Below are 26,512 nucleotides of genomic sequence, written 5' to 3' on the forward strand. Positions count from 1 at the left end.
GCTGCTCCTGGTACAGGTCATCACACACACACACACTTTCTTCCAGGACACAGTGCTCACTGCCATATTCCAAATCACACAGTCAGAGAAGTTTCCCAACAGTTCTGTCTGTCTTATTGGGTGTGATAACAGCTGTCTGCTTATAGAGAATGGTGTCTTGTTCTGCTTGTTTTGATACAACAGAATATCTCAATACATTTTTCTTGTACCTCATTCGCTTTCCAATTCTGCTGCAAACTATTTAAAGCCTACCTAAACACAATTAAACAGGGTACAGTACAATGTGATAGCAATTAGGGTGATACATTAATATAAACAATGTACAGAAGCAAAGTGCTGCACAGAATACCTTTTCCATGGTCAAATGTGCTTGGGACTGCAGTGCCTCTTGCTTCCTGTGCTTTCAGAATTGAGCTGTTGGGTGAGTCACTTAGGTGGGACCTTGTGAGTAGGAGGAAGCCACATGTCTGAAGACACTTGTAGGTTACAGGAATTGGGTGTGAGCAATTTTAGGCAGGAGAGATCTTGTAGGGAACCTTAAAGGGACCCTGAGCAGTACCCTAAAATCAAAAATTTTACTTACCTGGGGCTTCCTCCAGCCCACCGTAGCACGCGAGGTCCCCCGGCATCCCCCCTCCCTTACCTGAGTCCCCCATCCATGCTACCCCTCCAGCTAGTTTCACATTTAAAAATTGTTTAAAGGAATACTGTAGGGGTCGGGGAAAAATTAGTTGAACTTACCTGGGGCTTCTAATGGTCCCCCGCAGATATCCTGTGCCCGCGCAGCCACTCACCGATGCTCCGGCCCCGCCTCCGGTTCACTTCTGGAATTTCAGACTTTAAAGTCTGAAAACCACTGCGCCTGCGTTGCCGTGTCCTCACTCCCGCTGATGTCACCAGGAGTGTATTGCGCCGGCCCAGTATGTTCTGTGCCTGCGCAGTACGCTTGATGACATCAGCGGGAGCGAGGACAGGGCAACGCAGGCGCGGTGGTTTTCAGACTTTAAAGTCTCAAATTCCAGAAGTGAACCAGAGGTGGGGCCGGAGCATCGGAGAGTGGCTGCGCGGGTACAGGATGTCTGCAGGGGACCATTAGAAGCCCCGGGTAAGTTCAACTCCTTTTCCCCCGACCCACCTACAGTATTCATTTGAAATCAAGATAATATAGCAGGCGGCACGCGGGAAACTTACATCCTTGCGTCCCACCACTGCCGCGTAACTTCCTGTAATGCCGTCCTCTGATGTTCATTGGGCGGCATTACAGGAAGTAACGCAACGAGCGGTGGAGCACAATGAAGTAATTTCCCAGTCGCCGCCTGCTACATTATGTTGATATTAAAGATTTTTTAATTATTGAAACTAGCTGGAGGGGGAGCGGGAAAGGGGAGACCCAGGTGAGGGAGGGGGGGGGGGCGACCCCCCCTCCTCACCGCTGCCCCCTTCCTGCCTGCTCTCCCCTTCAGCATGGCGGCCCCCCACCCACAGCAAGGGCTGGGGACGTTTCCACGGACTGGAAACGTCCCTGCAAAAATAGCCATTTTCTCTCTTTGTAAATGTTTACAAAAACGGATCCGTTCTGCAGGGGACAAGTGTGGACCTAGCCTTAGAGGACCCTTGAAGTGAGAGGAATATGGAGGCTGCCATATTTATTTCTTTTTAAACAATACCAGTTGCCTGGCAGCCCTGATGATCTTTCATGCATCTGTAGTGTCTGAATCGCACACCTGAAATAGACATGCAGCTAATCTAGTCTGATATTTGTCAGAAACATTTGACCTGCATGCTTGTTCAGGGTCTATGGCTAAAAGTATTAGAAGCAACGTATCAGCAGGACAGCCAGGTAATGTACATTGTTTAAAACGAAATTAATATGGCAGCCTCCATATCCCTCTTACTTCACTTGTCCTTTAAGGTTCACTTTAAGCCTGTATGGATAGGGGCATAGCGGCAGTTTGAAAGTTCCAAATGCTATTAAACATGATGGCCTTCAAGAATCAGCTTGTTTCATTTTGGGATCAGTTGGGCTTTAAAGAAGAAATATAAAAACCTGGACAGTAGGAACTCTGCATAAGGTAAAAAAGAGCACACAGGCAGATGTTACCTATAATGAGACCCTCAGGATGTTACCGTTTACTGTTGTATGTTTCTGTAGGCATCTTCTTTACACGCATTGTAATTCTGCTTTATTAATCATTTCTGCAGGTTGATAAAACTTCAAATTTTGGAGCTTCGGGAGAACCAGTTGAAAATGTTACCAAAGTAAGCATGTTCACCATCTAATCTCTCAAGATATTTATGCACAGCTCACTAATGTGTTTCTTTTTCTCTGACCCTGGAGTCACATCCCGAATCCTTTATCTTTTTTTTTCTACATCGGGAGCCAAACTAATGACCTCCTGCTTCACAGTCAGGAGTAGTACCACTGGACCAACTCAGTTGGCTTCCTGTATCTTATTGTCTTTTTTGATAAAGTATCTAAAAAATGTTCACATCACTAACTGCCTGTGAGGGACTCACAATCTGATGATCCTGTTACAGTTTTGGGAGTAAGCCTGCTTACCTGTATGTTTTTGGGATAAAGCTCACACAAATACAGAGATTAAATGCAAACACTGTGAGAATATAGGCTGAGCCCTCTGCAAAGATTACAACTCAACCTTTAAAGGACAACTGTAGGGCGGCTGCCATGTTTTTTTTTCCTTTTGTACAATACCAGTTGCCTGGCTGTCCGGCTGATCCTCTGTCTCTAATACTTTAAGCCATTAACCCTGAACAAGCATGCAGCAGATCAGGTGTTTCCGACATTAATGTCGGAACTGACAAGATTAGCTGCATGCTTGCTTCTGGTGGTGTTCACACACTACTGCAGCCACATAGATCAGCAGGGCTGCCAGGCAACTGGCATTGCATAAAAGGAGAAAAAAAACATGGCAGCCTCCTTACAGTTGTCCTTTAATCATCTAGTTACTGTAAATTCCACAGGTAAATATGAAATCAGGCGCATAATAACATGGCTATACTCACCCACTGACACAAATGAGCATCAGGAAATACAGGGAAACCTGTGCTTCATGGATTTGTGCACTTTATCAAAACTCTGGATAATTCTTGATAAAATATACTGAACTGCATGAAACTTACGATGACCTTGTACTCACTCATGTATCTGGGGCTGAGAGTATAACTGTCATATGTGTCTGATGTTGACCTGTATACATCATACACAACCATCAGGAAATCAAGTTTACCTCATAGAACAGGGAGGAACACAGGAAGAATACAGAAAATAACAATACCATAGAGATCTTCACATCAATCTACAGACAGTGACATCTTGTGGTTGTTTAAAGTAAATCTGTTGATACTGCCAGCAATGTTAACCTTTTAAGAGTGCCCAGCCTATATTCTGTTCATGAATGTTGAATGGCTTTAAACCAAGGCAGTGCATTTTCCTCTGCAGAAGAGAAAGTTTCTCCTGGGCTTTAAATCTGTCGGTCTCTGTACACTAATGACCCACTCTTTCTGTGTTCATTATTTCACTCCCTTTGTGTCTTTTTCTTTATTGCTGCACCCCAGTATAAGTCTAATAGTGACAGGTGGTTGCATAGGGAGGTCAGACGTGCATTCTGGCCCCAGTCTTTGTTTGAGCCATTAAGGCTACACCCTGCATTATGCTGCCAGAGCTGGGATAAGGCTGTTTATTGAACAGGCATTCCACACAGTCGCACACTTGGATCCTTCTGCATTTTGCTGCTCTGTTCATTCTGTTTCTGACAATGTTTATTATTGGCCCAGCTTAACAACAATCCTATGTGTGTTCATCATGCTTTCAAGAAGAAAAGATTCAGCTAGTTGCCAGAAAGTAAAGCAAACAGTGCTGGTCATGTGTCATGTGAGATTCCTCCCAGTCCAGCGCGTTCACTGTATGCAGCCTGTATTAGGATTGTGGCTTCTTGCTCATTGATGTCCGCTCTGCTGGGTCATGATCTGGCCGTTTAGATCCATTTCAGGAGGATGTCTTGATATTTTATGTTATGCGAGATCCAGGAAAGTTATGGAGACGCCTCAGTAACCTCAGGTGTTTAGTGGGCTAGCAAAAGCCTACCAGATCAATAAAACATGCACTGTATGGTATTATGGTATTGTATAGACCTCTTTTTAAAAAGAAGCAAAAAGTTTTGAATCCAGATTATACCATTTATTGACTTACTTAAAAGAGTAAGAGCAAGCTTTCGGCTATTTAGCCTTCCTCAGACTCTAATCCAGGTTTCAAGTCTGAAGAAGGCTGAATAGCCGAAAGCTTGCTCTTATTATTTTAAACTAGCCAATAAATGGTATCATCCTGATTCAAAACTTTTTGCTGATTGCGAACACAGTACAAATATCTACTTCTACTTCTGTGTTTAAAAGAAGATGATTGTATGTGAACATATCGTTGTACAAAATGCAGCACCCATAAAACCTCACTTCCAAACAGTGGTCCATAAACAAAGTAACAGCTTTGGGTTCCCTCACTTGCCACCTGGCTTTTTTAGTCAGGTAAGATGGGGTAGGAGCTCAGAGGAGATTGTGGTCAGACCCCTAGACATCTTGCAAGCACTTGGCAACTACTTGTGGTAAGTGGCCTTGTGGGTGAACCTGCTCTGGACCCAAACAATCCTAAAGTGACACAAGTCTAGAGTTAGATACTCCAACCATGTACAAGGAAGGCTTTGGATCCCATAAAGCTTTCCCGGTTTTCTCTCCTTCCCCCTCGGTCCACCACTATTGAAATAACACACCTTTGGGACTCCTTGGAAAGCCCTGGAAGCACTCGCATCCTTGAGTGCTTCCAAAGACAGGTGCATCCATACCGCGCATGTACGGACTAGCTCGTCTTTGAAGTACTTGGGGACGTGAGCACTTCCAAAGCCTTCACGAGGGGTCCTGAAGGCATAATTAGCCAGATGACCGAAGGCATGAAGAGAGGACTGAGGAGGTGCTATGGTATCCAGAGCCTTCTCTCTAGGTAGGTGAGTATGTAACTTTTTTAATCTATTTATTTTACTTCTCAAGCATGGCAAAAATAATACAATATGTTGCAGTCAATGGAATCAACTAGTACCATTTAAAACTATCTGTTGTTTTCTTCATTTTTTTAAAGAAGTTCTGGCACCATTAAGCCCCATCTACACCATACAATTTTTTTTCCGATTCAATTTGATTCATTGATTCGATTTGATTCAATCTGAGATATCTGATCGGGATTCTGTTTAATTCGATTCAATTGTTTTGCAATGGCAAATTGAATCGAATGGAATCCCGATCGGACATGTCGGATTTTTAATCGAATCCAATCAATGAATCGAATTGAATCGAATCGGACAAAAAAATTGTATGGTGTAGATGGAGCTTTAAACCTTATCCATTTGTGTGTTGCCAGCTCCTCTTCCCATTGGATGTTGAAACACAATTTTCATTCTTTCATTTGCAGCATAGTGTTCCCTGTATGGGGTGCTGGAGAGGTTATCATCCATTATTTATGAGACAAATGCCAATCCTGGCCTCTGTTCTATGAGGATTCCTGCTTGTTGTACTGAAGACATGAAATGTAATTGTGGAAGTGCTCTCTCCTAGCGCTTTACATTATAACGTGGTGACCGATGTGTTCCTCTTTCAGAACTATGAATAGGCTGACGCAGCTCGAGAGACTGGATCTCGGAAGTAATGAATTCACAGAAGTGGTGAGCACTGCAAGCGCTTTCCTACCATTCATTCTCTCTTTTATCTGTGGCCTGCACACCCGCTTAGCACACATTAATGATGACACAAGTTGGCCGTAATTAGCGGGGAATAAAGGTGGCTGTAGACTTGTAAAGCTTGCTTTGACGTTAGGCAGCGAAACACCCACCTATGCTCTGTGAAAGACCTTCCGATTTGATATTCTTATTGATTGGGTGGAAAATCGTTGCCACAACATGTCCGCCCAGTCAATGTTTTGATAGATTTTGGGTCAAAACTGGTTGAAAGAATTGATCGGACATGCTAGAAAATCTTGGTTGCAAGAGCTCGATCAGGTGTGCTTTGGCAATGGCGTTTGATATCACGATGACGACTGGACCCCCGGCCGATGACCCCCTGTCCCCGTATGTAGTGTCTTAAAATCTCACATTTCCACTGGCGTGATTCCTGTCCTCCTTCACCATCATCCCAATGGCCTGTACCATGTGGCTCCTGTGTGGCGTCACCTATGCGCTTGGTGCATGTGGTACAGGCCACGGTGGAGAAGGCCAGAATTTATACCAGCGGACAAGTGAGATTTTAGGGAGCACATTCATCGGGAGGACATTTTTAAGCTTGGGGGGGGTGGCCTGACAGGAGACAGCTAGGCCGATTTCTGATCGTTTTCATGCTGAAATCAGTCTTAAGTCAGCCTGTCTCATGGTTGATCTGCCCATACAGATTGATTTATGGGCACCGTAACTGGCTAACTTTAGTGATGGAGGAAAATTCTAACATGCAGATCATCACTGACCCAGGAAGGGAATTCAGTTTAGCCAATAAAACAGGTGGCTGCACATTCATTTTCCAGATGTCTTCCAATTAAATGGCAGTGGCTGGCTCATTTTTATCCCTTCCGTGGTAAGTGAATATTTTTGTTCTGTACTGTTTTGATTGGTTTAGTTTAATTGTTAAAAAATTGTGGCCTTTAAAATAGATCTATTTCAGTTCAGAGCTTATGTTGATATCCAGTCAAAAAATGCTGTTTTTCAAAGCATAATACTGACCCATGCAGTACAAAACCATTATTCTGTCAAAACATTTTGAAGTATTGCACCAAGTCAGTAATTGATTTTGCTCTATAAAATCTGTACAGTGCTGCAGAAGATGTTGGCGCGATATAAATACTAAATAATAATGGTTAGGGTTAAAAATGAAATAACAGCCACACCCTACCAATCCTGTGTAGCCAAATCAGATACCAAAAAATTGAAAACAGAGCAGTAGATCAGACTTGTGATATTGAAATAGGTAATAGATTGCCCAGCAGGTTCATGGTGAACCAGAACTCCTAGGTGTGTGTAGGGGGGCTGAAAGGGATCAAAAAGCCTTCTTATAAAAATACTATGCAAAACAGACGCTTGCCTTTTTGAAAACAGAAGGTATTTGCAATTATTCATGTTGGAGTGAGCTCTCATGTGTCCCACAGTGCATCACTGCTGAATATGTACCATGTTTTACCATGAGCATGCTGGGTAATCTGTAACTCTGGGTGTTTCAAGTCCTACCACATAGAGCCATATCAGTCCATGCCATGCACTGACCAGAATCAACCAGTCCAAAACAGTCTGTATGCATGTTGGATTAGTCCGGCTCTGTAATATTAACATCATTGCATTCCAGCGGTTCCTGAGGTGTGTCTAGCTATCAAGGCCAACAAAGAGATGATTTGCATATTCAGCAGTGAAGCATTGTGGGACACCTCAGAGCTGAATAATCACAAATACCTTCTGTTTTAAAGAGAGTCTGAAGCCAAATGAATTACCTGTTTTTACTGCCCACTTATGTTAACCCATTCGCGTTCCGTCGTTTTCACTTGAGTAATGTTCACCTCCCATTCATTAGCCTATAACTTTATCACTACTTATCACAATGAACTGATCTATATCTTGTTTTTTTCCGCCACCAATTAGGCTTTCTTTGGGGGGTACATTTTGCTAAGAGCCACTTTACTGTAAATGCATTTTAACAGGAAGAATAAGAAAAAAACTGGAAAAATTCATTATTTCTCAGTTTTCAGCCATTATAGTTTTAAAATAATACATGCCTCCATAATTAAAACTCACGTATTGTATTTGCCCATATGTCCCGGTTATTACACCGTTACAATTATGTCCCTATCACAATGTATGGCGACAATATTTTATTTGGAAATAAAGGTGCATTTTTTCCGTTTTGCATCTATCACTATTTACAAGTTTAAAATAAAAAAAAAATAGAAATATTTCATCTTTACATTGATATTTAAAAAGTTTAGACCCTTACGTAAATATTTACATGTGTTTTTTTTTTTTATTGTAATGTTTTTTTTGTTTTTTTTTTTTATATTAAACATTTTTTTTGGGTAGTTTTGGGAGGGTGGGATGTAAACAATAGATTTATAATGTAAATGTGTGTTTGAGTTTAATTTTTTTTACTTTAAGCTGTAGTTTTACTTTTTGGCCACAAGATGGCGGCCATGAGTTTGTTTACATGACGTCACTCTAAGCGTAACATACGCTTAGAGAGACGCATGGGGGACGCTACAGCCAGAAAAAGCGAAGCTTCCGAGAGAAGCTGTCGCTTTTTCAGCGGGGGAGAGGAATCAGTGATCGGGCACCATAGCCCGATTCACTGATTGCCTGGCTAACGAACCGCGGCCGGGAGCGCGCATGGTTCCTGGACGTAGAAGTAGGTTAAGCTATACCACCGTAGCTGATTCGCCGCATCAGCACGGCTGAACGAGGTTTATTCCCCCCCGAAATCACTGTGGCAAAATCCCCCCTAGTTTCCTGGAGGAGGCAGAGCTTTGGGCTGTAGCTCTGCCTCCAGTCCAGTCAATCTCTGCCGATCTCTGCCTCTCCCCGCCCCTCTCAGTGAAAGAAGACTGAGAGGGGCGGGGAGAGGTGGCGATCAGCGCAGATTGACTGTACTGGAGGCAGAGCTACAGCCCAAAGCTCTGCCTCCCCTGGGCAGAAAAATCCACGACCTGGAAAGTAGTGGAATTTTGCCCCGGGATTTTTTGGGGGTAAAACCTCGTTCTGCTACGCTGTTGCGGCAAATCAGCTATGACCATACTGCTTAAGTGTGTAGTAAAAACAGGATTTTATTTTGGCTTCAGAGTCTCTTTAAGAAGGCAAACTTCTGTTTTGAAATGGGGAAGTGTCATAGCAGACACTTTGGGCTTGATTCACAAAGCGGTGCCAATCTACTTAGCACGTCTAAAGTCTTTAGACGCACTAACCAGGGTGCTAAGTAGGTTAGCACCGAATTTCTCAATCAGATCGCGCGCTAACTTAGGCTTTAATAGGCACTACGCGCGGAGTGCCCTGCGCTCTGTGCAGTACGCGCGTAAAGTTTTATGCGCATAAAGTTTTGCGCGCGTAAAGTTTTATGCGCGAAAAGCTTGTTTAGACGTGCTAAGGGGGTTTTCACAGGCGTGCTAACAGTTAGCACCGCTTTGTGAATCAAGCCCTTTGTTGGTTATGCTGTATTAACATACTGCACCTTTGCTTCTTAGCCTCAGATTCACAGTACAGCAAAGTCCCCAGTATCCGCCACCAGCGGGGATCGCCTGATGCCGGATACATGTTGCTCAAGCAACCGGCCCTAAAAGCACAAACCTTCCCCCAAATTCTTACCAAGCCTCCAACGTCATCTGGCAGCTTTCCTGTACCTCCTAACGCGCTCTTAGCAGCTTTCCCCCGTGCATGCATGCCGGCTTCCATACATAGACGGCGGGACCCAATAAAAGCCTACAAGGAGGTACAGGAAAGCTGCCAGATGTTACTGGATCCCCAGTAGGTATTTTACAGCCTGCCAACACCCCTGAAAAGCTCCCAAAAAAGGTTGCAAACAGGCATGCCGGTTGGACTTTTGGATAATGGGGACTACCCACAGACCTGCAGATGTGTGCAAAGTACGATGTAGGTACCACTAGTCTCTCTCATGCATACATGCACATGCTGGGGAACGATGTTAACCATGGAAATGTGTATGATCACATCTGAATCATTACATGCGGCATAGAAGGAAAAACCTATCACAGCATGTTCACCCTGCAGCAGGAGAGCTGGAATATTCTGTCTGATCTGTTAAAAGCACTGACTAGCGTATGGATTTATTTGCAAGGTTATCGTAAATGGTTGAGGATCTTTCAAGGTTCCTTTAGCCTGTATATCTCTCAGCGCTGCTGCTTGTCCTCATCCTTTAAACTGTGTGTACTTTCCTGATGGTTTCAATGGTTTTCTTTCAGCCTGAAGTACTTGAACAACTAAGTGGTCTAAAGGAATTCTGGATGGATGGCAATAGATTAACGTATATCCCAGGGGTATGTATTATCTTCCATTCTGTTTACTACAGCAGAGAAAACAAGCAGTGATATTATGTCTTTATTTCGCGGTGTTGTTTCACTGCGCTGCAAACAACGCTGTCAATGAAATCAATCCCACAAATTGAATCCTAGTGGAAAGTAAGCAGGTAAGAGCAGCGTTCTGTATTAGTATGCAGGTCATGGCAAAATCCATAGCACTGCAGGTAAGATTTACAGAGACCTACACAGTGATTGTATTATGTTCTTTTATTAGCTGCAAGAACACTGTTACTTAAAGCGGACCTAAACTCTTACACAGCGGACAACAAAAACACAGAGAAATTAACCCTGTGTGTGTTTACAGCCGTTCTAATTCCGCCTCATCTGCAAGTAGTGAGCAAGTGTAATTCAGGGCTGTCAGCTCTGTGTAAACTATGCTGCACTGTGCAGTTGCTCTGGGCTAATGTGTTTACACAAGAGGTTAACCCTTTCTGTGCTCCCAGGAAACCAGGAAGTTAACCCTGCAGGATCTTTGTTGGAGTTCTATAAGTTGTAACAAAGAATGGATATTGAAGGTTATAGTGAACTATAATATTCCCATACACAATGGATTAGTAGCTAACCATGTGCTATGTGACTGGTTCCGTCAGGATAATGCAGTGGATGCACTTGCGTTTACAGAGTAATGTGTGTGTTTATGTTGGCAGTGAGGCATAATTTCATGGTACTGTATGGTTGCAGTGCACCGTTAACTTTGACTTTTCTTAAACATTGCGGTGCGATTGAAAAATAAACTTATCTCAGCGTACTGTTGATAGCGAAAGAAGCCAAAATAATAATTTCACTATTATTTTGCCGGCGCAGATCGTGTACAACTTTGTCAATGTTACTCTATGGGAAATTTATAATTCTGTTGTCCTCCTTTACATTATTCTTGTACTTTGCAAAGTTTCTACTGTGTGGGCAGATTGTGATTTTTACACACAACCATTTTGTTACAGCTGGCCTCAGTCAGTTTAGTGAAGGACATATATCCTCTGAGCTCCTTAGCTACAATAGCTGGTAGGTTCTATCTTCTTAGCTGCTAATAAGATTTGGCCACTGATACTATAGAGCTGCTAAGGAAGTCTATCGCTCCCAATAATTAACATTAATGCTGAGGCGAGGTTAATGTTATCGTTCAGGAGGTTTAGTGTAAGGCTACAGAATGGATATTGAAGATTACTATAAAGTCCCCCCTACACAATGAATTAGTAGCTAACCATCTGTGGCTGTGTAATGTATTGTTTAAAGTGAATGGGAACCGCATTTAAAAAAAATGAGATAGATACTTACCCAAGGAGAGGGAAGGCTCTGGGTCCTATAGAGCCTTCCGGCTCCTCTCCTGGTCCCATCGTTCCAGTGCTGGCTCGCCCGGTAGCAGTATTTGACTAAATTAGTCAAATACTGCTTTATCCGGCCGAAGGAGGCTTCAGAAGTCTTCAGGGAGCCCGAGTGCTCCTGAAGAAGGGCGGCCTGTACTGCGCCTGCGCAAGCACGCTCTCTTGCACCCTCACGCCTGTGCAGTATGGAGCCGCACGTCTTTGGGAGGACACGGCTCCCGAAGACTTCCAAATACCCTTTCAGCGGGGGATTGAAACGGGGGGAGCCAGCACAGGATAGAGGGCACCGAGAGAGGAGACGGAAGGCTCTATATAACCCCAGAGCCTTCCCTCTCCTTAGGTAAGTATTTGCTTCATTTTTTTTAAATGCAGTTCCCATTCACTTTAAGGGTGCCACCTCTGACATAGAAGACCAGGACTAGAATCCAGGCTGAAGCCAGTACCTATTCAGTGAGGAGTACTTGGACAAAGCTCCCTAGCACTGCAGGGTGACTTACCCTTAGTGGTTGTAGCTCTCAAAGCACTTTGAGTCCGACAAGAGAAAAGCACTATCCAAATGTTAGCTTTATAATTAATGTGCAAAATCCCTTATCTTACATGTTGGCATGTGTACATAAAGTCTGAATAACTCTGTCAAGCAGTTTTGGTTCCAATTGTTCTCCCCAGGCTCTTTTAGCCGGGTGCTCCACCCAACTGTTTTTGGTGAGGATCCGGCTGTCATCGGCTAGCCTCCTCATCCTCCTCCTATTTTGTAAGCAGAGTTGTGCCAGCCCTGCATTCCCCCCTCGCACCCCACGCAGCTACTCATGCCACCCGGCTGGAAAAAAAAACCCTGGGGAGAACACTGGAACTTTTTTTTTACAATTATTGTAACAGTAGAAAATGATTACATTTTTATATGTCTACAGCATAAACAGCTTGTTATAATAAGCAAACTTCAGCAGCATGGGGGGGGGGGGGGGCTCAATGGGTCCTAGGAGAGAGGCAGGCAGGTTCCTCCCACCCTCTCTATGGACCCATCTTAGGCCAAAAATGAAGGGCGGTGTAGAAAAAGAAAGATTAGAAGATTAGGAGTAGGAGAGTCCAGAGAGGAAGCCCACCAGGGCAAAGAAAATCTTTATACACATTATAAGCATTAGCTTCCAGGCCAGGTAGTTCAACCTGAATCCAGGGTTGCCATGCCCTCAAAACTTCTTACGTGTGTCACTTGAGAATTTCTCATTGACCATAAAGTCAGTCATTCTAGCATTAGCCTTGAGGAAATTTGAGAGGGTATTTTTCTGGTTTTGCTATCGTAATTCTTATAGATAAGGATAAGAAAGAGGCCAGTTAGTTTTCGTTCTCCTTGAGGCCTTCTATTTTCCCATAAAAATGTGCTATCCGTGGATTGTTTCCAATGACTACATGGAAGAGTTCAGGTCCGCTTTAAGTTGCATAAACTTTTCCTGAACCCATGTAAGCATCTCTCTAGTGTCCAAAAGGTCGGTCACAAAGAAAAATGTATGATCCAACCACCACTTAAAAGCATCAGGACTACTGTAGCCAGGTAGAATTAACAGGTTATTTGTAATAGGAACTAACAGGAGGTATGGGTATTGCAGGTTCCCACTGGATAATTAAGTCCCATACTGCAAAATGATTCCACTTCAAGGGGCTTTATGTCTTTGGACTAAAAAAAATTAATAGCTATAAAAGTGTGCCTGGCCTAACTGGAAATATGTCAGGAGCCTCCAGAAAGGTCCAGAGTGGTACATCACAAAGCCTTAAAAGGACCAGGAAATGCATGATTACTGCTGGTTAGTAGTATAGCGAAATATTAGGGACACCCAGGCTACCATGAAGTATTTTAAGCAGGATTGATATCTTAACCAAATTTAAGGTAGCCATACACTGGTCGATTTGCCATTAGATCGACCAGCTGACAGATCCCTATCTGATCGAATCTGAATCAGAGAGGGATCGTATGGCTGCCTTTACTGCAAACAGATTGTGAATCGATTTCAGCCTGAAACCGATCACAATCTGTTGAGCTGCTCCTGCCGCCTGTGCCCCCTCCCCATACATTACCTGACGCTGGCTCCCGGGCGTCTTCTCCTCGCTGCACCGCACCGCTCTGTTCTTGCTCCATCCCGGCGCTTCCTGTGTCACTCCGTGACCAGGAAGTTCAAATAGAGCGCCCTCTATTTGAACTTCCTGGTCACAAGCGCCGGGATGGAGTCGGAACAGACCGGTGCAGCGCTGAGAAGACGCCCGGGAGCCAGCGTCAGGTAATGTATACCTGATCGGATCGGCCGCCGCTAGCGACGCGCACCCTACCCGCAGGCGATCGAGGGTAATTTCCCGCACGGCGCTGCACCGGTCTGTTCCAACTCCATCCCGGCGCTTGTGACCAGGAAGTTCGGGAGGAAATCGGATCGGCGATTGCGTTTAGCGCGAACGATTGGCAGCAGATTCGATCCCAGGATCGAATCTGCTGTCGAAACGGCCGCGAATCGGGCCAGTGTATGGCCAGCTTTACTCTCCCTATCAGGGATAGAGGCCCTTGTGTCCATAAGCCCATCAGAGACGTAATGGTTTTAAGCAGGATGGGGTGGTTAGTCTCAAATAGTATAGTGCTGAATGTTAATTTGATACCTAGGTAAGGTATTGTATTAGACCCATTGATAACCAAAGAAGGACATAAGCTCCTACGTAAAGAAAATTCAACCATGAATTGAACTTCATCCCAATCAATAGCGGATACTCCCTTTCCCATAATAAATGTTTTACTTTTCACAAACTGATCATCAGGGGGGCTCTGTATGGCTGATATTGTGGTGAAACCCCTCCCACAGTGTGATGTCAGGACCATGGTTTTGACATCACACTGTGGGAGCCTTGTTGCATTGTGGGAATTAACAGTTTGTTGTTGGTCTGACTGATTATTCACTGATCTAAAAATACTCTGACTTGTTACATATCTGTCTGTGGTGTATGGCCAGCTTTAGGGCTCCGACACATAGTTGACTCTGCTACTGTTGTGGCATGTCTGTGGAAGTTGCAACAAGTCTCTAAACGTTGCAACACATCTCTACAACTTGCAACATGTCTCTAGAAGTTGCAAAATGTTGCAGTGACATATAGTTAAAATGTTTCAATATTTTATGTAGAAAATCCACCTCCTGTTGCCGAGTGACTAAAGGCTGTCTGCGAATTTGAGGAACAACATTGTTTCTGGTGACAGCTGTTCATGTCTATTGTTAGATACATGTGGCAACTGCTAGAGACACGTCTCAACAGCAGCAGAGCTTTCCATGTGAAATCGTGTTTTGGTTTATTAAAGCTATGGGTAGCTGTTTGGTTGCATTTACAGTACCAACTGTAAACAGATCTCACTTATCCTATACAATAAAATGCAAGTGTCCCTGCGTCATCAACTGAATGGTTGTGTCCCTGGCTTTTTTGTACTGAGCATGTGCGCAGCCAAGGCAGTTAGGACACAGGGCCGGATCTGACAGTTTGCTGTCTGTCACAGAGGTTTTCATTGCATTGTGGGAAATAACAGTCTTTTCCAACTGCCAAGCAAGCAGCTCCCTGTGTGCATATACTTCAGACAGTGGTGGGGAACGAGCAAGCAGGACACGTATTGCCAGGGGCGTATCTGGGTAATATAGAGTCTATGGCAAACACTGAAATTGCGCCCTCTGGGTCAGAGCCCCCTTCCCCTCTAAAAACAGCATCCTTCCTCGTGTACATGTGTTATGGTTGCCTGTGTTTTTGGTCTTGGGATATTGCTTGAATTTTTTGGAAATATCTCTTCTTATTCCCTCTCTGTCCTCTTTTCTAACACTAAGCCAAGTGCGCCCTACTTATGTAAGTTAAGTTTATGTTTGCTAGATAACAGAATTAATCTGATCTGAGGTCTGAGTGACAGGGAGGCACAGGGGCAGGCATGGTGATGCAGTACAGGGGCAGGCATGGCGCCCATGGTATTGTGGCGCCCATGGCATGAGCCCTGCCTGTACCCCTCTAGATACGCCTCTGCGTATTGCGAGGGGGGGGGGAGAGGGGAGGTAGCGGCTGTGACCTAGCGCCCGTTTAATGGGCGGGCCTTTTTACTAGTTCTAAAATATATCACACTAAAAGTTTAGAGACCTGGATATAACTGCCTCTAAACCATGCTGCCCAAACTTCCTGAGACAGAAAAAATACATACAGTATTTAATACAGTATACATTTTTTTAGATAAGCGGTTTTAGTGTGGTTTTATAATACAAATCTGTTTCTTTGTGTGTAGATTAGGCGACTGACTGCCTTTTATTTTTATGCATTGTATCTATGGACTGACTGTATCCTCATATATTATTTGTTGCAGTTTCTTGGCAATTTAAAGCACTTGACATACTTGGACCTTTCGAAGAACAACATTGAAATGGTGGAAGATGGCATCTCTGGGTGTGAAAGTTTACAAGATCTGCTGCTATCCAGCAATGCCATACAGCAGTTACCAGAGTCTATCGGTAGGTATCTACGCCAGTGTTTCTCAAACCTTTCCTTGTGACTCCCCAACCATGCATGTTTTGCAGGCAACCTCACTTATGCACAGGTGGGGTAATTAGTGTCTCGGCTACATGAAATTTACCAAGCTGAGACACTGATTACCATACCTGTGCATAAGTGAGGTTGGGGAGTCACGAGGACAGGATTGAGAAACACAGATCTAGGCGGTGGGTTTACACAGAGCTAACACTGTGGTTGAGCTTAAAGAGGGTTTCCCAGACACATGCGAGTCAGGCAAATAAGGCACTGGAAATGTGGGTGCACCAGGCGCTGCCATAGGCTGTAATGGGAATTACGGCTATAGCGACCTGGCTGTCATACTAAACTAAACCACTTGCCGACCGCACACTCATACCGCGCGTCGGCAAAGTGGCAGCTGCAGGACCAGCGACGCAGATTTGCGTCGCCGGCTGCAGGCTAATTAATCAGGAAACAGCCGCTCGCGTGGGCGGCTGCTTCCTGTCAATTCACGACGGGGGGCTGCGTGAATAGCCTGCGGGCCGCCGATCGCAGCTCGCAGGCTAGATGTAAACACAAGCGGAAATAATCCACTTTGTTTACATTTGTACAACGCTGCTAACAGTAGCAGCGTTGTACTGGATCAGCGATCCCCGGCCAATCAGCGGCCGGGGATCGCTGTGACATGACAGGCAGGAGCCTGTTAGAGGCTGCACAGGACAGATCCGTTCCTGTGCAGCCTCGGATCTCCGGGGAAGGGAGGGAAGAGAGGGGGGAATCCTGCGGTGGAGGGGGCTTTGAGGTGCCCCCCCCCCCGCCAGCCACACGCAGGTAGGAGCGATCAGACCCCCCTAGCACATCATCCCCCTAGTGGGGAAAAAAGGGGGGCAATCTGGTCGCTCTGCATGGTGTTTGATATGTGCTGGGGGCTGTAGGCCATCCAGCACGGAACAGCAAATACAGCGCTGGTCCTTAAGGGGGAGGGGGTAAAGGCTGGGTCATCAAGTGGTTAAGCTGTAGTCTGGGCCAGTGACTTCAGTATTAGAGGCAGAGCATCAGCGCAGATGTCAGGCAACTGGCATTGTTTATTACAGAATAAAGATGGCCACCTCTGTATTTCTCTCACTTCAGGTTCCCTTTAACATGCAGGATTAATCTCTGGTTGGGGGGCCTCTAAGGACCACCTTGCGAGAGAATCCAGATGTGTAGGAGCCAGATTATTTTGGTCAGTGAAATGCAAATAATAGTGGCTTGGATGCAAATGATATGCAACTTTGAACTGGGCTAGTTGGAAAGGCCAGAAAAGTGCATTGTACTGACCTATAATCATGCTGCATAACATTTGATTGTATGTAGCTTGGCACTGGTCCAATCAAATGCACTTGCTCTACGCTTTGCTGCTTTGAGCAGTAAATAAACAGTAAGCTGTTATTAGATCAGATTCCTGCTGCAAAGTGATCCAACAACAAGTAGTGCAAGTTGTTATGCAGGTAAATTAATATCGGGCAGATATCGCTTGTTTGCCTGAAGGAATGTTGTATGGCCTCTACGAGAAAGACTGAAACTGTGCCACTGCCATTTGCATCTACAGAAAGAATTGTGTTTATCAATTTACAAGCTAAAAAGTGTGACTTTGGATGTACAGTATATGAATCAATGCTCATGCTTTCTGGTTAACCGCTGTGTCAACATGTGCTTTCTTATGCAGGTGCACTGAAGAAAATGACCACTCTAAAAGTAGATGAAAACCAACTCATGTACTTGCCGGACTCTATTGGAGGGTACGTTATAAAACTACACAGAAAATAAAGTTTGATTACCAGACATTATTATTGGTTAGGGAGTGTTTTTTTGTCGTAGTAGTAGCTTGGGAAATGCTGGCAGGAAATTTGGACATTAATGAAAATTTAGAATTACATTTGTGACGATTGGTCCTGCTCCAGTTATGTGGTTATGGGTTTCCATTAGTGAACTAAGTAATCACCGGCACAGATAAAGCATGAGATGCTTTATTAATGTGTCTGTGCCTGCGAGAGCCCGGTGTATTCAAAGGCCAAGTCAAGAGATCCAGCACATTAATACAGAGAGCCTATTCTGCCAAGAACCGCTGTTGGCCACTCCTCTTGGCTAAGAACCACCATGGGCTATGAGCCATTATCGGCTACTCCTCTTGGCTAAGAACCCCTATTGGCTACTCCTCTTGGATTAGCACCACTAATGGCCACTCTTCTTGGCTAAGAACCACTGTTGTGTAAGTTGGCCCATCAAACAGGTTGAGAAGGTAAGAAGGGGTGGGCACAAATTATGACTTGGGGCTACGTTTCACACTGAACAGCTAGGCACAAGTTCATACTGTCTTTTGGTCTTCATATGGACAGGACTGTAATTTATTGATCTCAGAATACATGATTAGGGCCTTTTTCCACTACCCTGCGATTTGCGATTTGCTTCTGATCGCAAATCGCATGGTACATTAAACTAATGGAAACTGCAGCAGCAATTTCCATTAGTGCGATCCGATTGCGATGCGATTTTGGTCAAATCGCAATCGTTGTCCTGCCGCGTTTTGTATGCGATTGAGCTGGACTATAATGAGTATAGTAGCTAAATCGCAATCGCATGGTGGAAATTGAAACGCAATTGTGATCGCGATTGCAATCGCGATCGCAATCGTGATCGCGTTTCATAGTGGAAAAGAGCCCTTACAGCTTTTCCAAAAGTTTGAATAGCAGTGAACAGTGTCACTCCAGGTAAAAAGAAAAATCAGTAGGGAGAGTAGTACTTTGCCTGCCTAGGTTCCCACTGATCTTTGGTCTTCCTCTCGATTGCTTTCCTACTCTCTTCTTTTTGGGGAAGTCTCTGCCTGCTTTTCTTCCTGCAGATAAATTTCACTACAGATCTAGAGTTATACTTCAAAGCACCACTATCGTGAAAATCTGTAAAATTTTAAAATGCATGTGTATGCAGATGTGTTAAATTTACATTTGTTCCAGAGTAAAATGCACTATAATTTTTTTTTTTTATATATATATAAATATATAGGTTGATTTCACTTACAATAGATTGTGGAAGTCTGGCAGATTTTGGACTATTCCATCTCTTTTAAGGGGGATTCTCAGGGTTTTCTTTATTTTCAAAAGCACCTGAACGATAGTTCATCAGACCCACTGTCAAAATAGTGAGCAAGCTTGTTGGGACACTGGCTGGAATCTTTGTTTAGATCCTTTCCATGGAGTGCTTTTGTAAAGAATAAAGGGAAAACTGAGACTCCCACATGAGGAGATGGACTAGTCTGAAACCTGTCAGATCTGTTAGACTTTCACTGCTTACTGCAAGTGACAGAAACATAGGAGAGAATTAATTTATAGTGCATTTAACTCTGGGACAAACACACTTCCTATTCACATGTGTTTAATATTTTTGTGATAGTGGTCCTTTAAGCATTTCTCATGTACAAAGCAAATTCTCTGCTTCGGAATGTATTTTTTCTAAATTGAGCAGTTTGACTTCCGTATCCCTTTAAATGCCAGGCTATATATAGACTATTGCAGGCTTTTGAAATGACTGTACTCATTTTAATGCATCTGTTCTCCTCCTAGGCTTGTCTCCCTTGAAGAGCTGGATTGCAGTTTCAATGAGATTGAAGCGTTACCTTCCTCTATTGGGCAATTTTCTCAAGTCCGGACATTTGCTGCTGATCATAACTTTCTGACGCAGCTTCCCCCAGAGGTACAGTGCTCTGCTCATGCTGAAATTCATTTCACTGAAACCAAATACAAGAATGTAATGGCTTCTGATTTGATTGTTTAGCTCTCGGCTTTTCCTGTTATTTCCATGCACTGTAAGCTATTGCCATTGTTGCTCTCCCGCTGCTGTTTCTTGCCCATTATCGCAGTGTCGGTAGGTATCCACGGCCATCGGATAGAAACCTTAAAGCTAAATCCATTACTCAACTGTTTCCAGGGTTTGCTTCTCCACTGGCCCTTCAATTTAATGAGAATCTATGGAATTTTAACTGGTTTTAGATATAAAAATGTAATGTAATCAGCTTTATGTTAACATTGTTGCATACGTAATGTTTTGAAAAATAGATGGTAATGGATGGTTACATTTATATAGATGGTTGTGCATAAAAACAGACATATTTGCTTATTATGAATGCAGGTTCCTCTTCTACTTTGCGACAGTGTTGTGGAACAAATGTCTCTATAGTTCTAGTCCTAAATAGAATTTTCCTGGAATCCAGTAGTGTTATATTGTATTTAAAGTGCACACAGGATACATTTTTTTTAATAATGAATCTCCCATATGGGAGGTTCCTAATGCAGTGTGAAATTGGGGAGCTGGGGGAGCGTCATTACAGCTACATTGCTGCTCCTCTAGTCCGTGTGGAGTGCCCACAGTGACCATCAATTCAAACGTTCTGCTCGTGGAGCCCACTCCCGGTCACTGTAGTGCATGCTGGGAGATGTAGCCCATAGCCCTCTGTGCTCACAACTACGGACTGCATCTCCCGGCATGCATTGCAGCGGCCAGGAGCTCGCTCCACATGCGGAATCTTTGAACTGACTGTTGCTGCAGACACACATGGCACCATCCACATGGATTGGGGGAGGGGGGGTGGGGGGGGAGGGGGGGGGGGCAGAGGAACAGCCTCCTGTAGGTAAGCAAGAAAAAGCTTGGAGTTTCTTTTTGCTTGCATAACAGTACCAGCTCGGATTCATATAGGAAAGGATGTCAAGCTCCTGCTTTACTGGGAATCTGTTTTTGTGTAGACTGCCAAGTATTGCATAAAACATTTGGAAGGCATATTCTACAGTGTCCATTCTCAGTGAGTTTTATCAGCAGAGAGATAAGTGGAAGGAAGTAATAGACCTTTTTTATATCCCATTGTATTATAATGACCTTGTTTATTTGGCGTGAAGGAAAAGTTTTGGTGCATCTGACAAGTGGTCTTGCCCTCCCATAATATGCATTGAATTAAACGGCTCATTGTGACAGACTGAGCTTCAGAGGAAGTAGATAACTGGAGAGCAGCTTGCAGTTCACAGATGCTGTAGTTTGGGGATAGACAGATTAATAAGGAAGGATGAGTCAGTCTGTTCAGTCCAGGAGCCAGATGGAAACTTTTTAGGAGCTGGCTCCCTTTAAAACACTCAAGTTAGGTGGCAGCTGCAATTTTAGGGTTCACATGGTTGGCTGAGCTGCCGGGCAACAAGTTCCTTTTGGTTGCAATTTAATGCAGCCCCAATGTCAGTGTTTGTCACCACATGTGTCAGCAGTTGACACTCTGGCCCATATGGCAATTTACTTTTTCTCCTGAGTTTTCTCCTTGGTGAAATTTTCACACCTCATCAATAAAATGCCTTTTAAGCCACGAGCAAGCAAGAAAAAAGACAGAATCATTTTGACAGTACTTTTACCACCAACTTTTTGGAACCTTTTCAGTTACAGAGTGTTAGTTTTTTCATCTTCTGTTTAAGATAACTTTTTATCTCCCAGGAGAAAACTTAGGAGAAAAATGGTAGTGGAAAACCACTTCATGATCTGTCTAGGTGCGGTTGTCTACCACACACACAGGATAAACATGCCATGGGAAAAGGATTTATACTTACCCTAGGCTTCTTCCAGCCCCTGTACATTGTCAGCTTAATTGGTGTCCGTCTGGTCCCATCTGTTCTCACGCTGTCAGCCCCGCTGACTGTTGCGCATGCGCGGCTCCGGCCTCGTGCCCTCTCAATCACACCCCTGTGGTCGGGAACATTCTGTGGCTCCGCAGTTAGTTAAGGCTTGTAGCTGCAAGCGCAGAACGCTCCTGGCCACAGGACCATGGCCAAGGGTGTACATGGCCAGGGCTGTGCATGCGCAGCTCAGTTGGGGACTTTATCGAAAGCTGACAGTGGGACAACAGAGGAGACCAGATAGACACTGATCAAGCTGACAGAGTACAGGGGGCTGGAAGACGCTCCAGGTAAGTATAAATCCTTTTACTTTTGTCATCTCTGGTGCATTTTAATCAGTGTCTAATTTTATAAACTTTGCTATTATTAATTGGCTTTTATAATCAGAAGTAGTCCAAGACCATACACGTTTCCGAAGAACACTTTGGGGAACTTGTTGAGAACCTGAGGCTGCCTACAGTAAGCTGGAGTTTCAAACCTTAAGTTCTTAACTGTACATTATTTCCTTATAAGTATAACCCCCCAAACTTATACCATTGGTTAAAAGTTCTTTATAAAGGGTTCTATAAATCCACAGAATATATACATTTCCCTTTTCCTGTCTTGTTTTCCTTCCTCTTAGCTGCTCCTCATGTTGCCCTTTCCCAGCTTGAGGGGGCAGCTGACTGCATAGGAAGCTTACTAAATGGGCTTGCTCTTATTTCATAACGTTTAAAAAGTTGAATTTGCTTTATTTATGTAGATTGGAAACTGGAAACATGCCACTGTGTTATTCCTGCATTCAAACAAGTTGGAGTCTCTCCCAGAGGAAATGGGGGACATGCAGAAGCTCAAGGTCATTAATCTGAGTGACAACAAGTAAGTCATGTACACAGTATGGAATGTTTGCGGTAAATATAGATGGTCTTTGGGCACATAGAGATTATTGTTTTTATGATCTTGTTTTTTGACTTGTGTTCAGGTACTCTGCTTCAAATTTAAAAAACCAACACGTGCGCACACACACACACACACACACACACACACACACACACACACACACACACACACACACACACACACACACACACACACACACACACACACACACCACACACACACACACACACCACATACACACACACACACACACACCACATACACACACACACCACATACACACACACACACCACATACACACACACACACACACACACACACACCACATACACACACACACACACACACACACACACACACACACACCACATACACACACACACACACACACACACACCACATACACACACAAACACACACCACATACACACACACCACATACACACACACACACACCACACACACGCACACACACACACACCACACACACGCACACACACACACACACACACACACACACACACACACACCACATACACACACACACACACACACACACCACATACACACACACACACCACATACCACATACACACACACACACACCACATACACACACACACACACACACACACACCACATACACACACAAACACACACCACATACACACACACCACATACACACACACACACACCACACACACACGCACACACGCACACACACGCACACACGCACACACACACACACACACACACACACACACACACACACACACACACACACACCACACACACACCACACACACACCACACACATACACACACACACACACACACACACCACATACACACACATACACACACACACACACACACCACATACACACACACCACATACACACACACACACACCACATACACACACACACACACACACACACACCACATACACACACAAACACACACCACATACACACACACCACATACACACACACCACATACACACACACACACACACACCACATACACACACACGCACACACGCACGCACACACACACACGCACACACACACACACAATTTGACATGAAAACATGGCTGTCATGGTATCTCATGTGTTATTGTGTTCCTGGCTATCTTAGCTTATCGTTGAGCTGTCTGTGCCCAGGTTAAATGTCTGAGGAATTGGAATAGTCTTGATACATTTTACAGCGCTGCTAAATATAAAATGTGCCTTCTTAAAGGACCACCATCGCAAAAAGTTGTAACATTTAAAATATGTATATGCATATGTGTAAAATGTGCATTTGTTCCAGAGTAATTTAGCTATTAATTACTTTTTTCCTGTGTCACAGTTACTTACAGTAGGCAGTAAAAATCTTGACAGCTTTGACAGGTTTTTGACTAGTTCATGGGGGATTCTCAGGGTTTTCTTTATTTTCAAAAACACTTACTGAATGGCAGTTGCCAAGTCCGACTGCCAAAATAGTGTGCAAATGAATAAGGAGGCTGGCCGACATCCTTATGTAGATCCTTTCCATAGAGTTCTTTTGTAAAGAATAAAGGAAATACTGAGAATCCCCCATGAGGAGATGGTTTAGTCTGAAACCTGTCAGATCTGTCAAATGACAGCAACATAGGAGAAAAGTCATTTATAGTTCATATTACTCTGGGAGAAATGTTCTTCTTATAAATATGTATTGTACATTATTTACAATAGTGGCCATTTAACACAGAAGGTATTTGCAGTTATTCAGCTTAATGTAAACAAGAAGGCGCTCCCATTGTGCATCACTGCTGAATATGCAAATAGTGATGCATCACCACTGAATATGCATTTTGCACTCTAGAAGTTATGGATGTGTGTTTGTTTAAAGAAGGCAAATTCATAATTAGCATAGCTTCTTCGATCGATCTGACAGTAAATCGGCCAGAAAATCTCAGTGTGTACCCAGCATTAGTCCTGTACATCTAGAACTACCATTTTGTAATTAGAAGCATATTTCAGGGTTAACACACACTCTGGTCTAAATTGGGTGCCCAGATAATGTTCTGACACTCAGCAGTTGCTGGCTGCACTTGGGGCAGAAACATGTATTGAGTTTGAATGGCTTAATAACACACAAGGGAAGCATTGTCTTCAAGCTGATTTGAAATACACTGCAGGCTCTGTGGATGCTGACATTTCAGAACCCATTTATTTGTATTGGTCCCCTGAGTGTATACTGTGTCACTCTAAGGAATGCTCAGCAGTGGCTGCTGTGTGGATTGTCTCAAGGTACTCAAAGAGGCACTGTGACAACATATAGAAGAATGTAGTACATTTTTCAGGACACCCACTTTTATGTTAATTTTCCTGTTTTTAACATCAGAAACACTTCCTATCTCTACAGGACCTTCTCAAAAAAATTAGCGTATTGTGATAAAGTTCATTATTTTCTGTAATGTACTGATAAACATTAGACTTTCATATATTTTAGATTCATTACACACAACTGAAGCAGTTCAAGCCTTTTATTGTTTTAATATTGATGATTTTGGCATACAGCTCATGAAAACCCAAAATTCCTATCTCAAAAAAATAGCATATCATGAAAAGGTTCTCTAAACAAGCTATTAACCTAATCATCGAATCAACTAATTAACTTTAAACACCTGCAAAAGATTCCTGAGGCTTTTAAAAACTTCCAGCCTGGTTCATTATTCAAAACCGCAATTATGGGTAAGACTGCCGACCTGACTGCTGTCCAGAAGGCCATCATTGACACCCTCAAGCAAGAGGGTAAGACACAGAAAGAACTTTCTGATGAATAGGCTGTTCCCAGAGTGCTGTATCAAGGCACCTCAGTGGGAAGTCTGTGGGAAGGAAAAAGTGTGGCAGAAAACGCTGCACAACGAGAAGAGGTGACCGGACCCTGAGGAAGATTGTGGAGAAGGACCGATTCCAGACCTTGGGGGACCTGTGGAAGCAGTGGACTGAGTCTGGAGTAGAAACATCCAGAGCCACCGTGTACAGGAAATGGGCTACAGGTGCCGCATTCCCCAGGCCAAGCCACTTTTGAACCGGAAACAGCGGCAGAAGCGCCTGACCTGGGCTACAGAGAAGCAGCACTGGACTGTTGCTCAGTGGTCCAAAGTACTTTTTTCGGATGAAAGCAACTTTTGCATGTCTTTCAGAAATCAAGGTGCCAGAGTCTGGAGGAAGACTGGGGAGAGGGAAATGCCAAAATGCCTGAAGTCCAGTGTCAAGTACCCACAGTCAGTGATGGTCTGGGGTGCCATGTCAGCTGCTGGTGTTGGTCCACTGTGTTTTATCAAGGGCAGGGTCAATGCAGCTAGCTATCAGGAGATTTTGGAGCACTTCCTGCTTCCATCTGCTGAAAAGCTTTATGAAGATGATTTCATTTTTCAGCACGACCTGGCACCTGCTCACAGTGCCAAAATCACTGGTAAATGGTTTACTGACCATGGTATTACTGTGCTCAATATTCAATATTAAAACAATAAAAGGCTTGAACTACTTCAGTTGTGTGTAATGAATCTAAAATATATGAAAGTCTAATGTTTATCAGTACTTTATAGAAAATAATGAACTTTATCCCAATATGCTAATTTGTTTTAGAAAGACCTGTGTATATATAGTTGTATATTGGTGTGTAGCCCCTCCTTCCCAGTGATGCTTAGCCTAGGCTGATTAGCTATACACACTTCTCTCTGTGCACTTTGAGAGATTAGGTTCTACATTTCTCCAGTGTTCACACCTTCCCAATAAAGCAAGCAAGAATATTCTCAAAATAATTGTGATTATACTTTCTTTCTTACTTACTTTTTTGGTACTTTTTCGGTTGCAAAGTGCTGAAAAATGTTAAAGTGAAGATGAAAAATGATGATCTAGGAGTTTTCTCCTAGAAGATAATTTTTCATCTTCTCTTTAAAGTAACTTCACAACTTAGCAATGGAAAAAGGTGACAAAAAGTTTATGAAAAAGTAGTATCAAAATTATTCCCAGCATTTTCTTGC

At 43.7% G+C, this 26,512-nt stretch overlaps 1 protein-coding gene across 4 annotated transcripts in view; it reads left to right on the top strand.

The window, feature by feature from the left end:
• ERBIN (erbb2 interacting protein) overlaps positions 1 to 26,512 on the top strand; it is a 335,765-nt gene that overhangs the window by 265,385 nt on the left and 43,868 nt on the right. For all 4 annotated transcript variants that reach the window (XM_068249944.1, XM_068249941.1, XM_068249959.1 and 1 more), the window contains 7 exons: positions 2,203 to 2,259; positions 5,660 to 5,723; positions 9,995 to 10,069; positions 15,788 to 15,932; positions 17,639 to 17,711; positions 19,530 to 19,659; positions 22,354 to 22,469. In XM_068249944.1, the coding sequence (XP_068106045.1) occupies positions 2,203 to 2,259; positions 5,660 to 5,723; positions 9,995 to 10,069; positions 15,788 to 15,932; positions 17,639 to 17,711; positions 19,530 to 19,659; positions 22,354 to 22,469 (660 nt within the window). The remainder of the gene's footprint in view (positions 1 to 2,202; positions 2,260 to 5,659; positions 5,724 to 9,994; positions 10,070 to 15,787; positions 15,933 to 17,638; positions 17,712 to 19,529; positions 19,660 to 22,353; positions 22,470 to 26,512) is intronic.

Source organism: Hyperolius riggenbachi, chromosome 1 (assembly GCF_040937935.1).
Source record: "Hyperolius riggenbachi isolate aHypRig1 chromosome 1, aHypRig1.pri, whole genome shotgun sequence".
Classification (NCBI taxonomy): Eukaryota; Metazoa; Chordata; class Amphibia; order Anura; family Hyperoliidae; genus Hyperolius; species Hyperolius riggenbachi.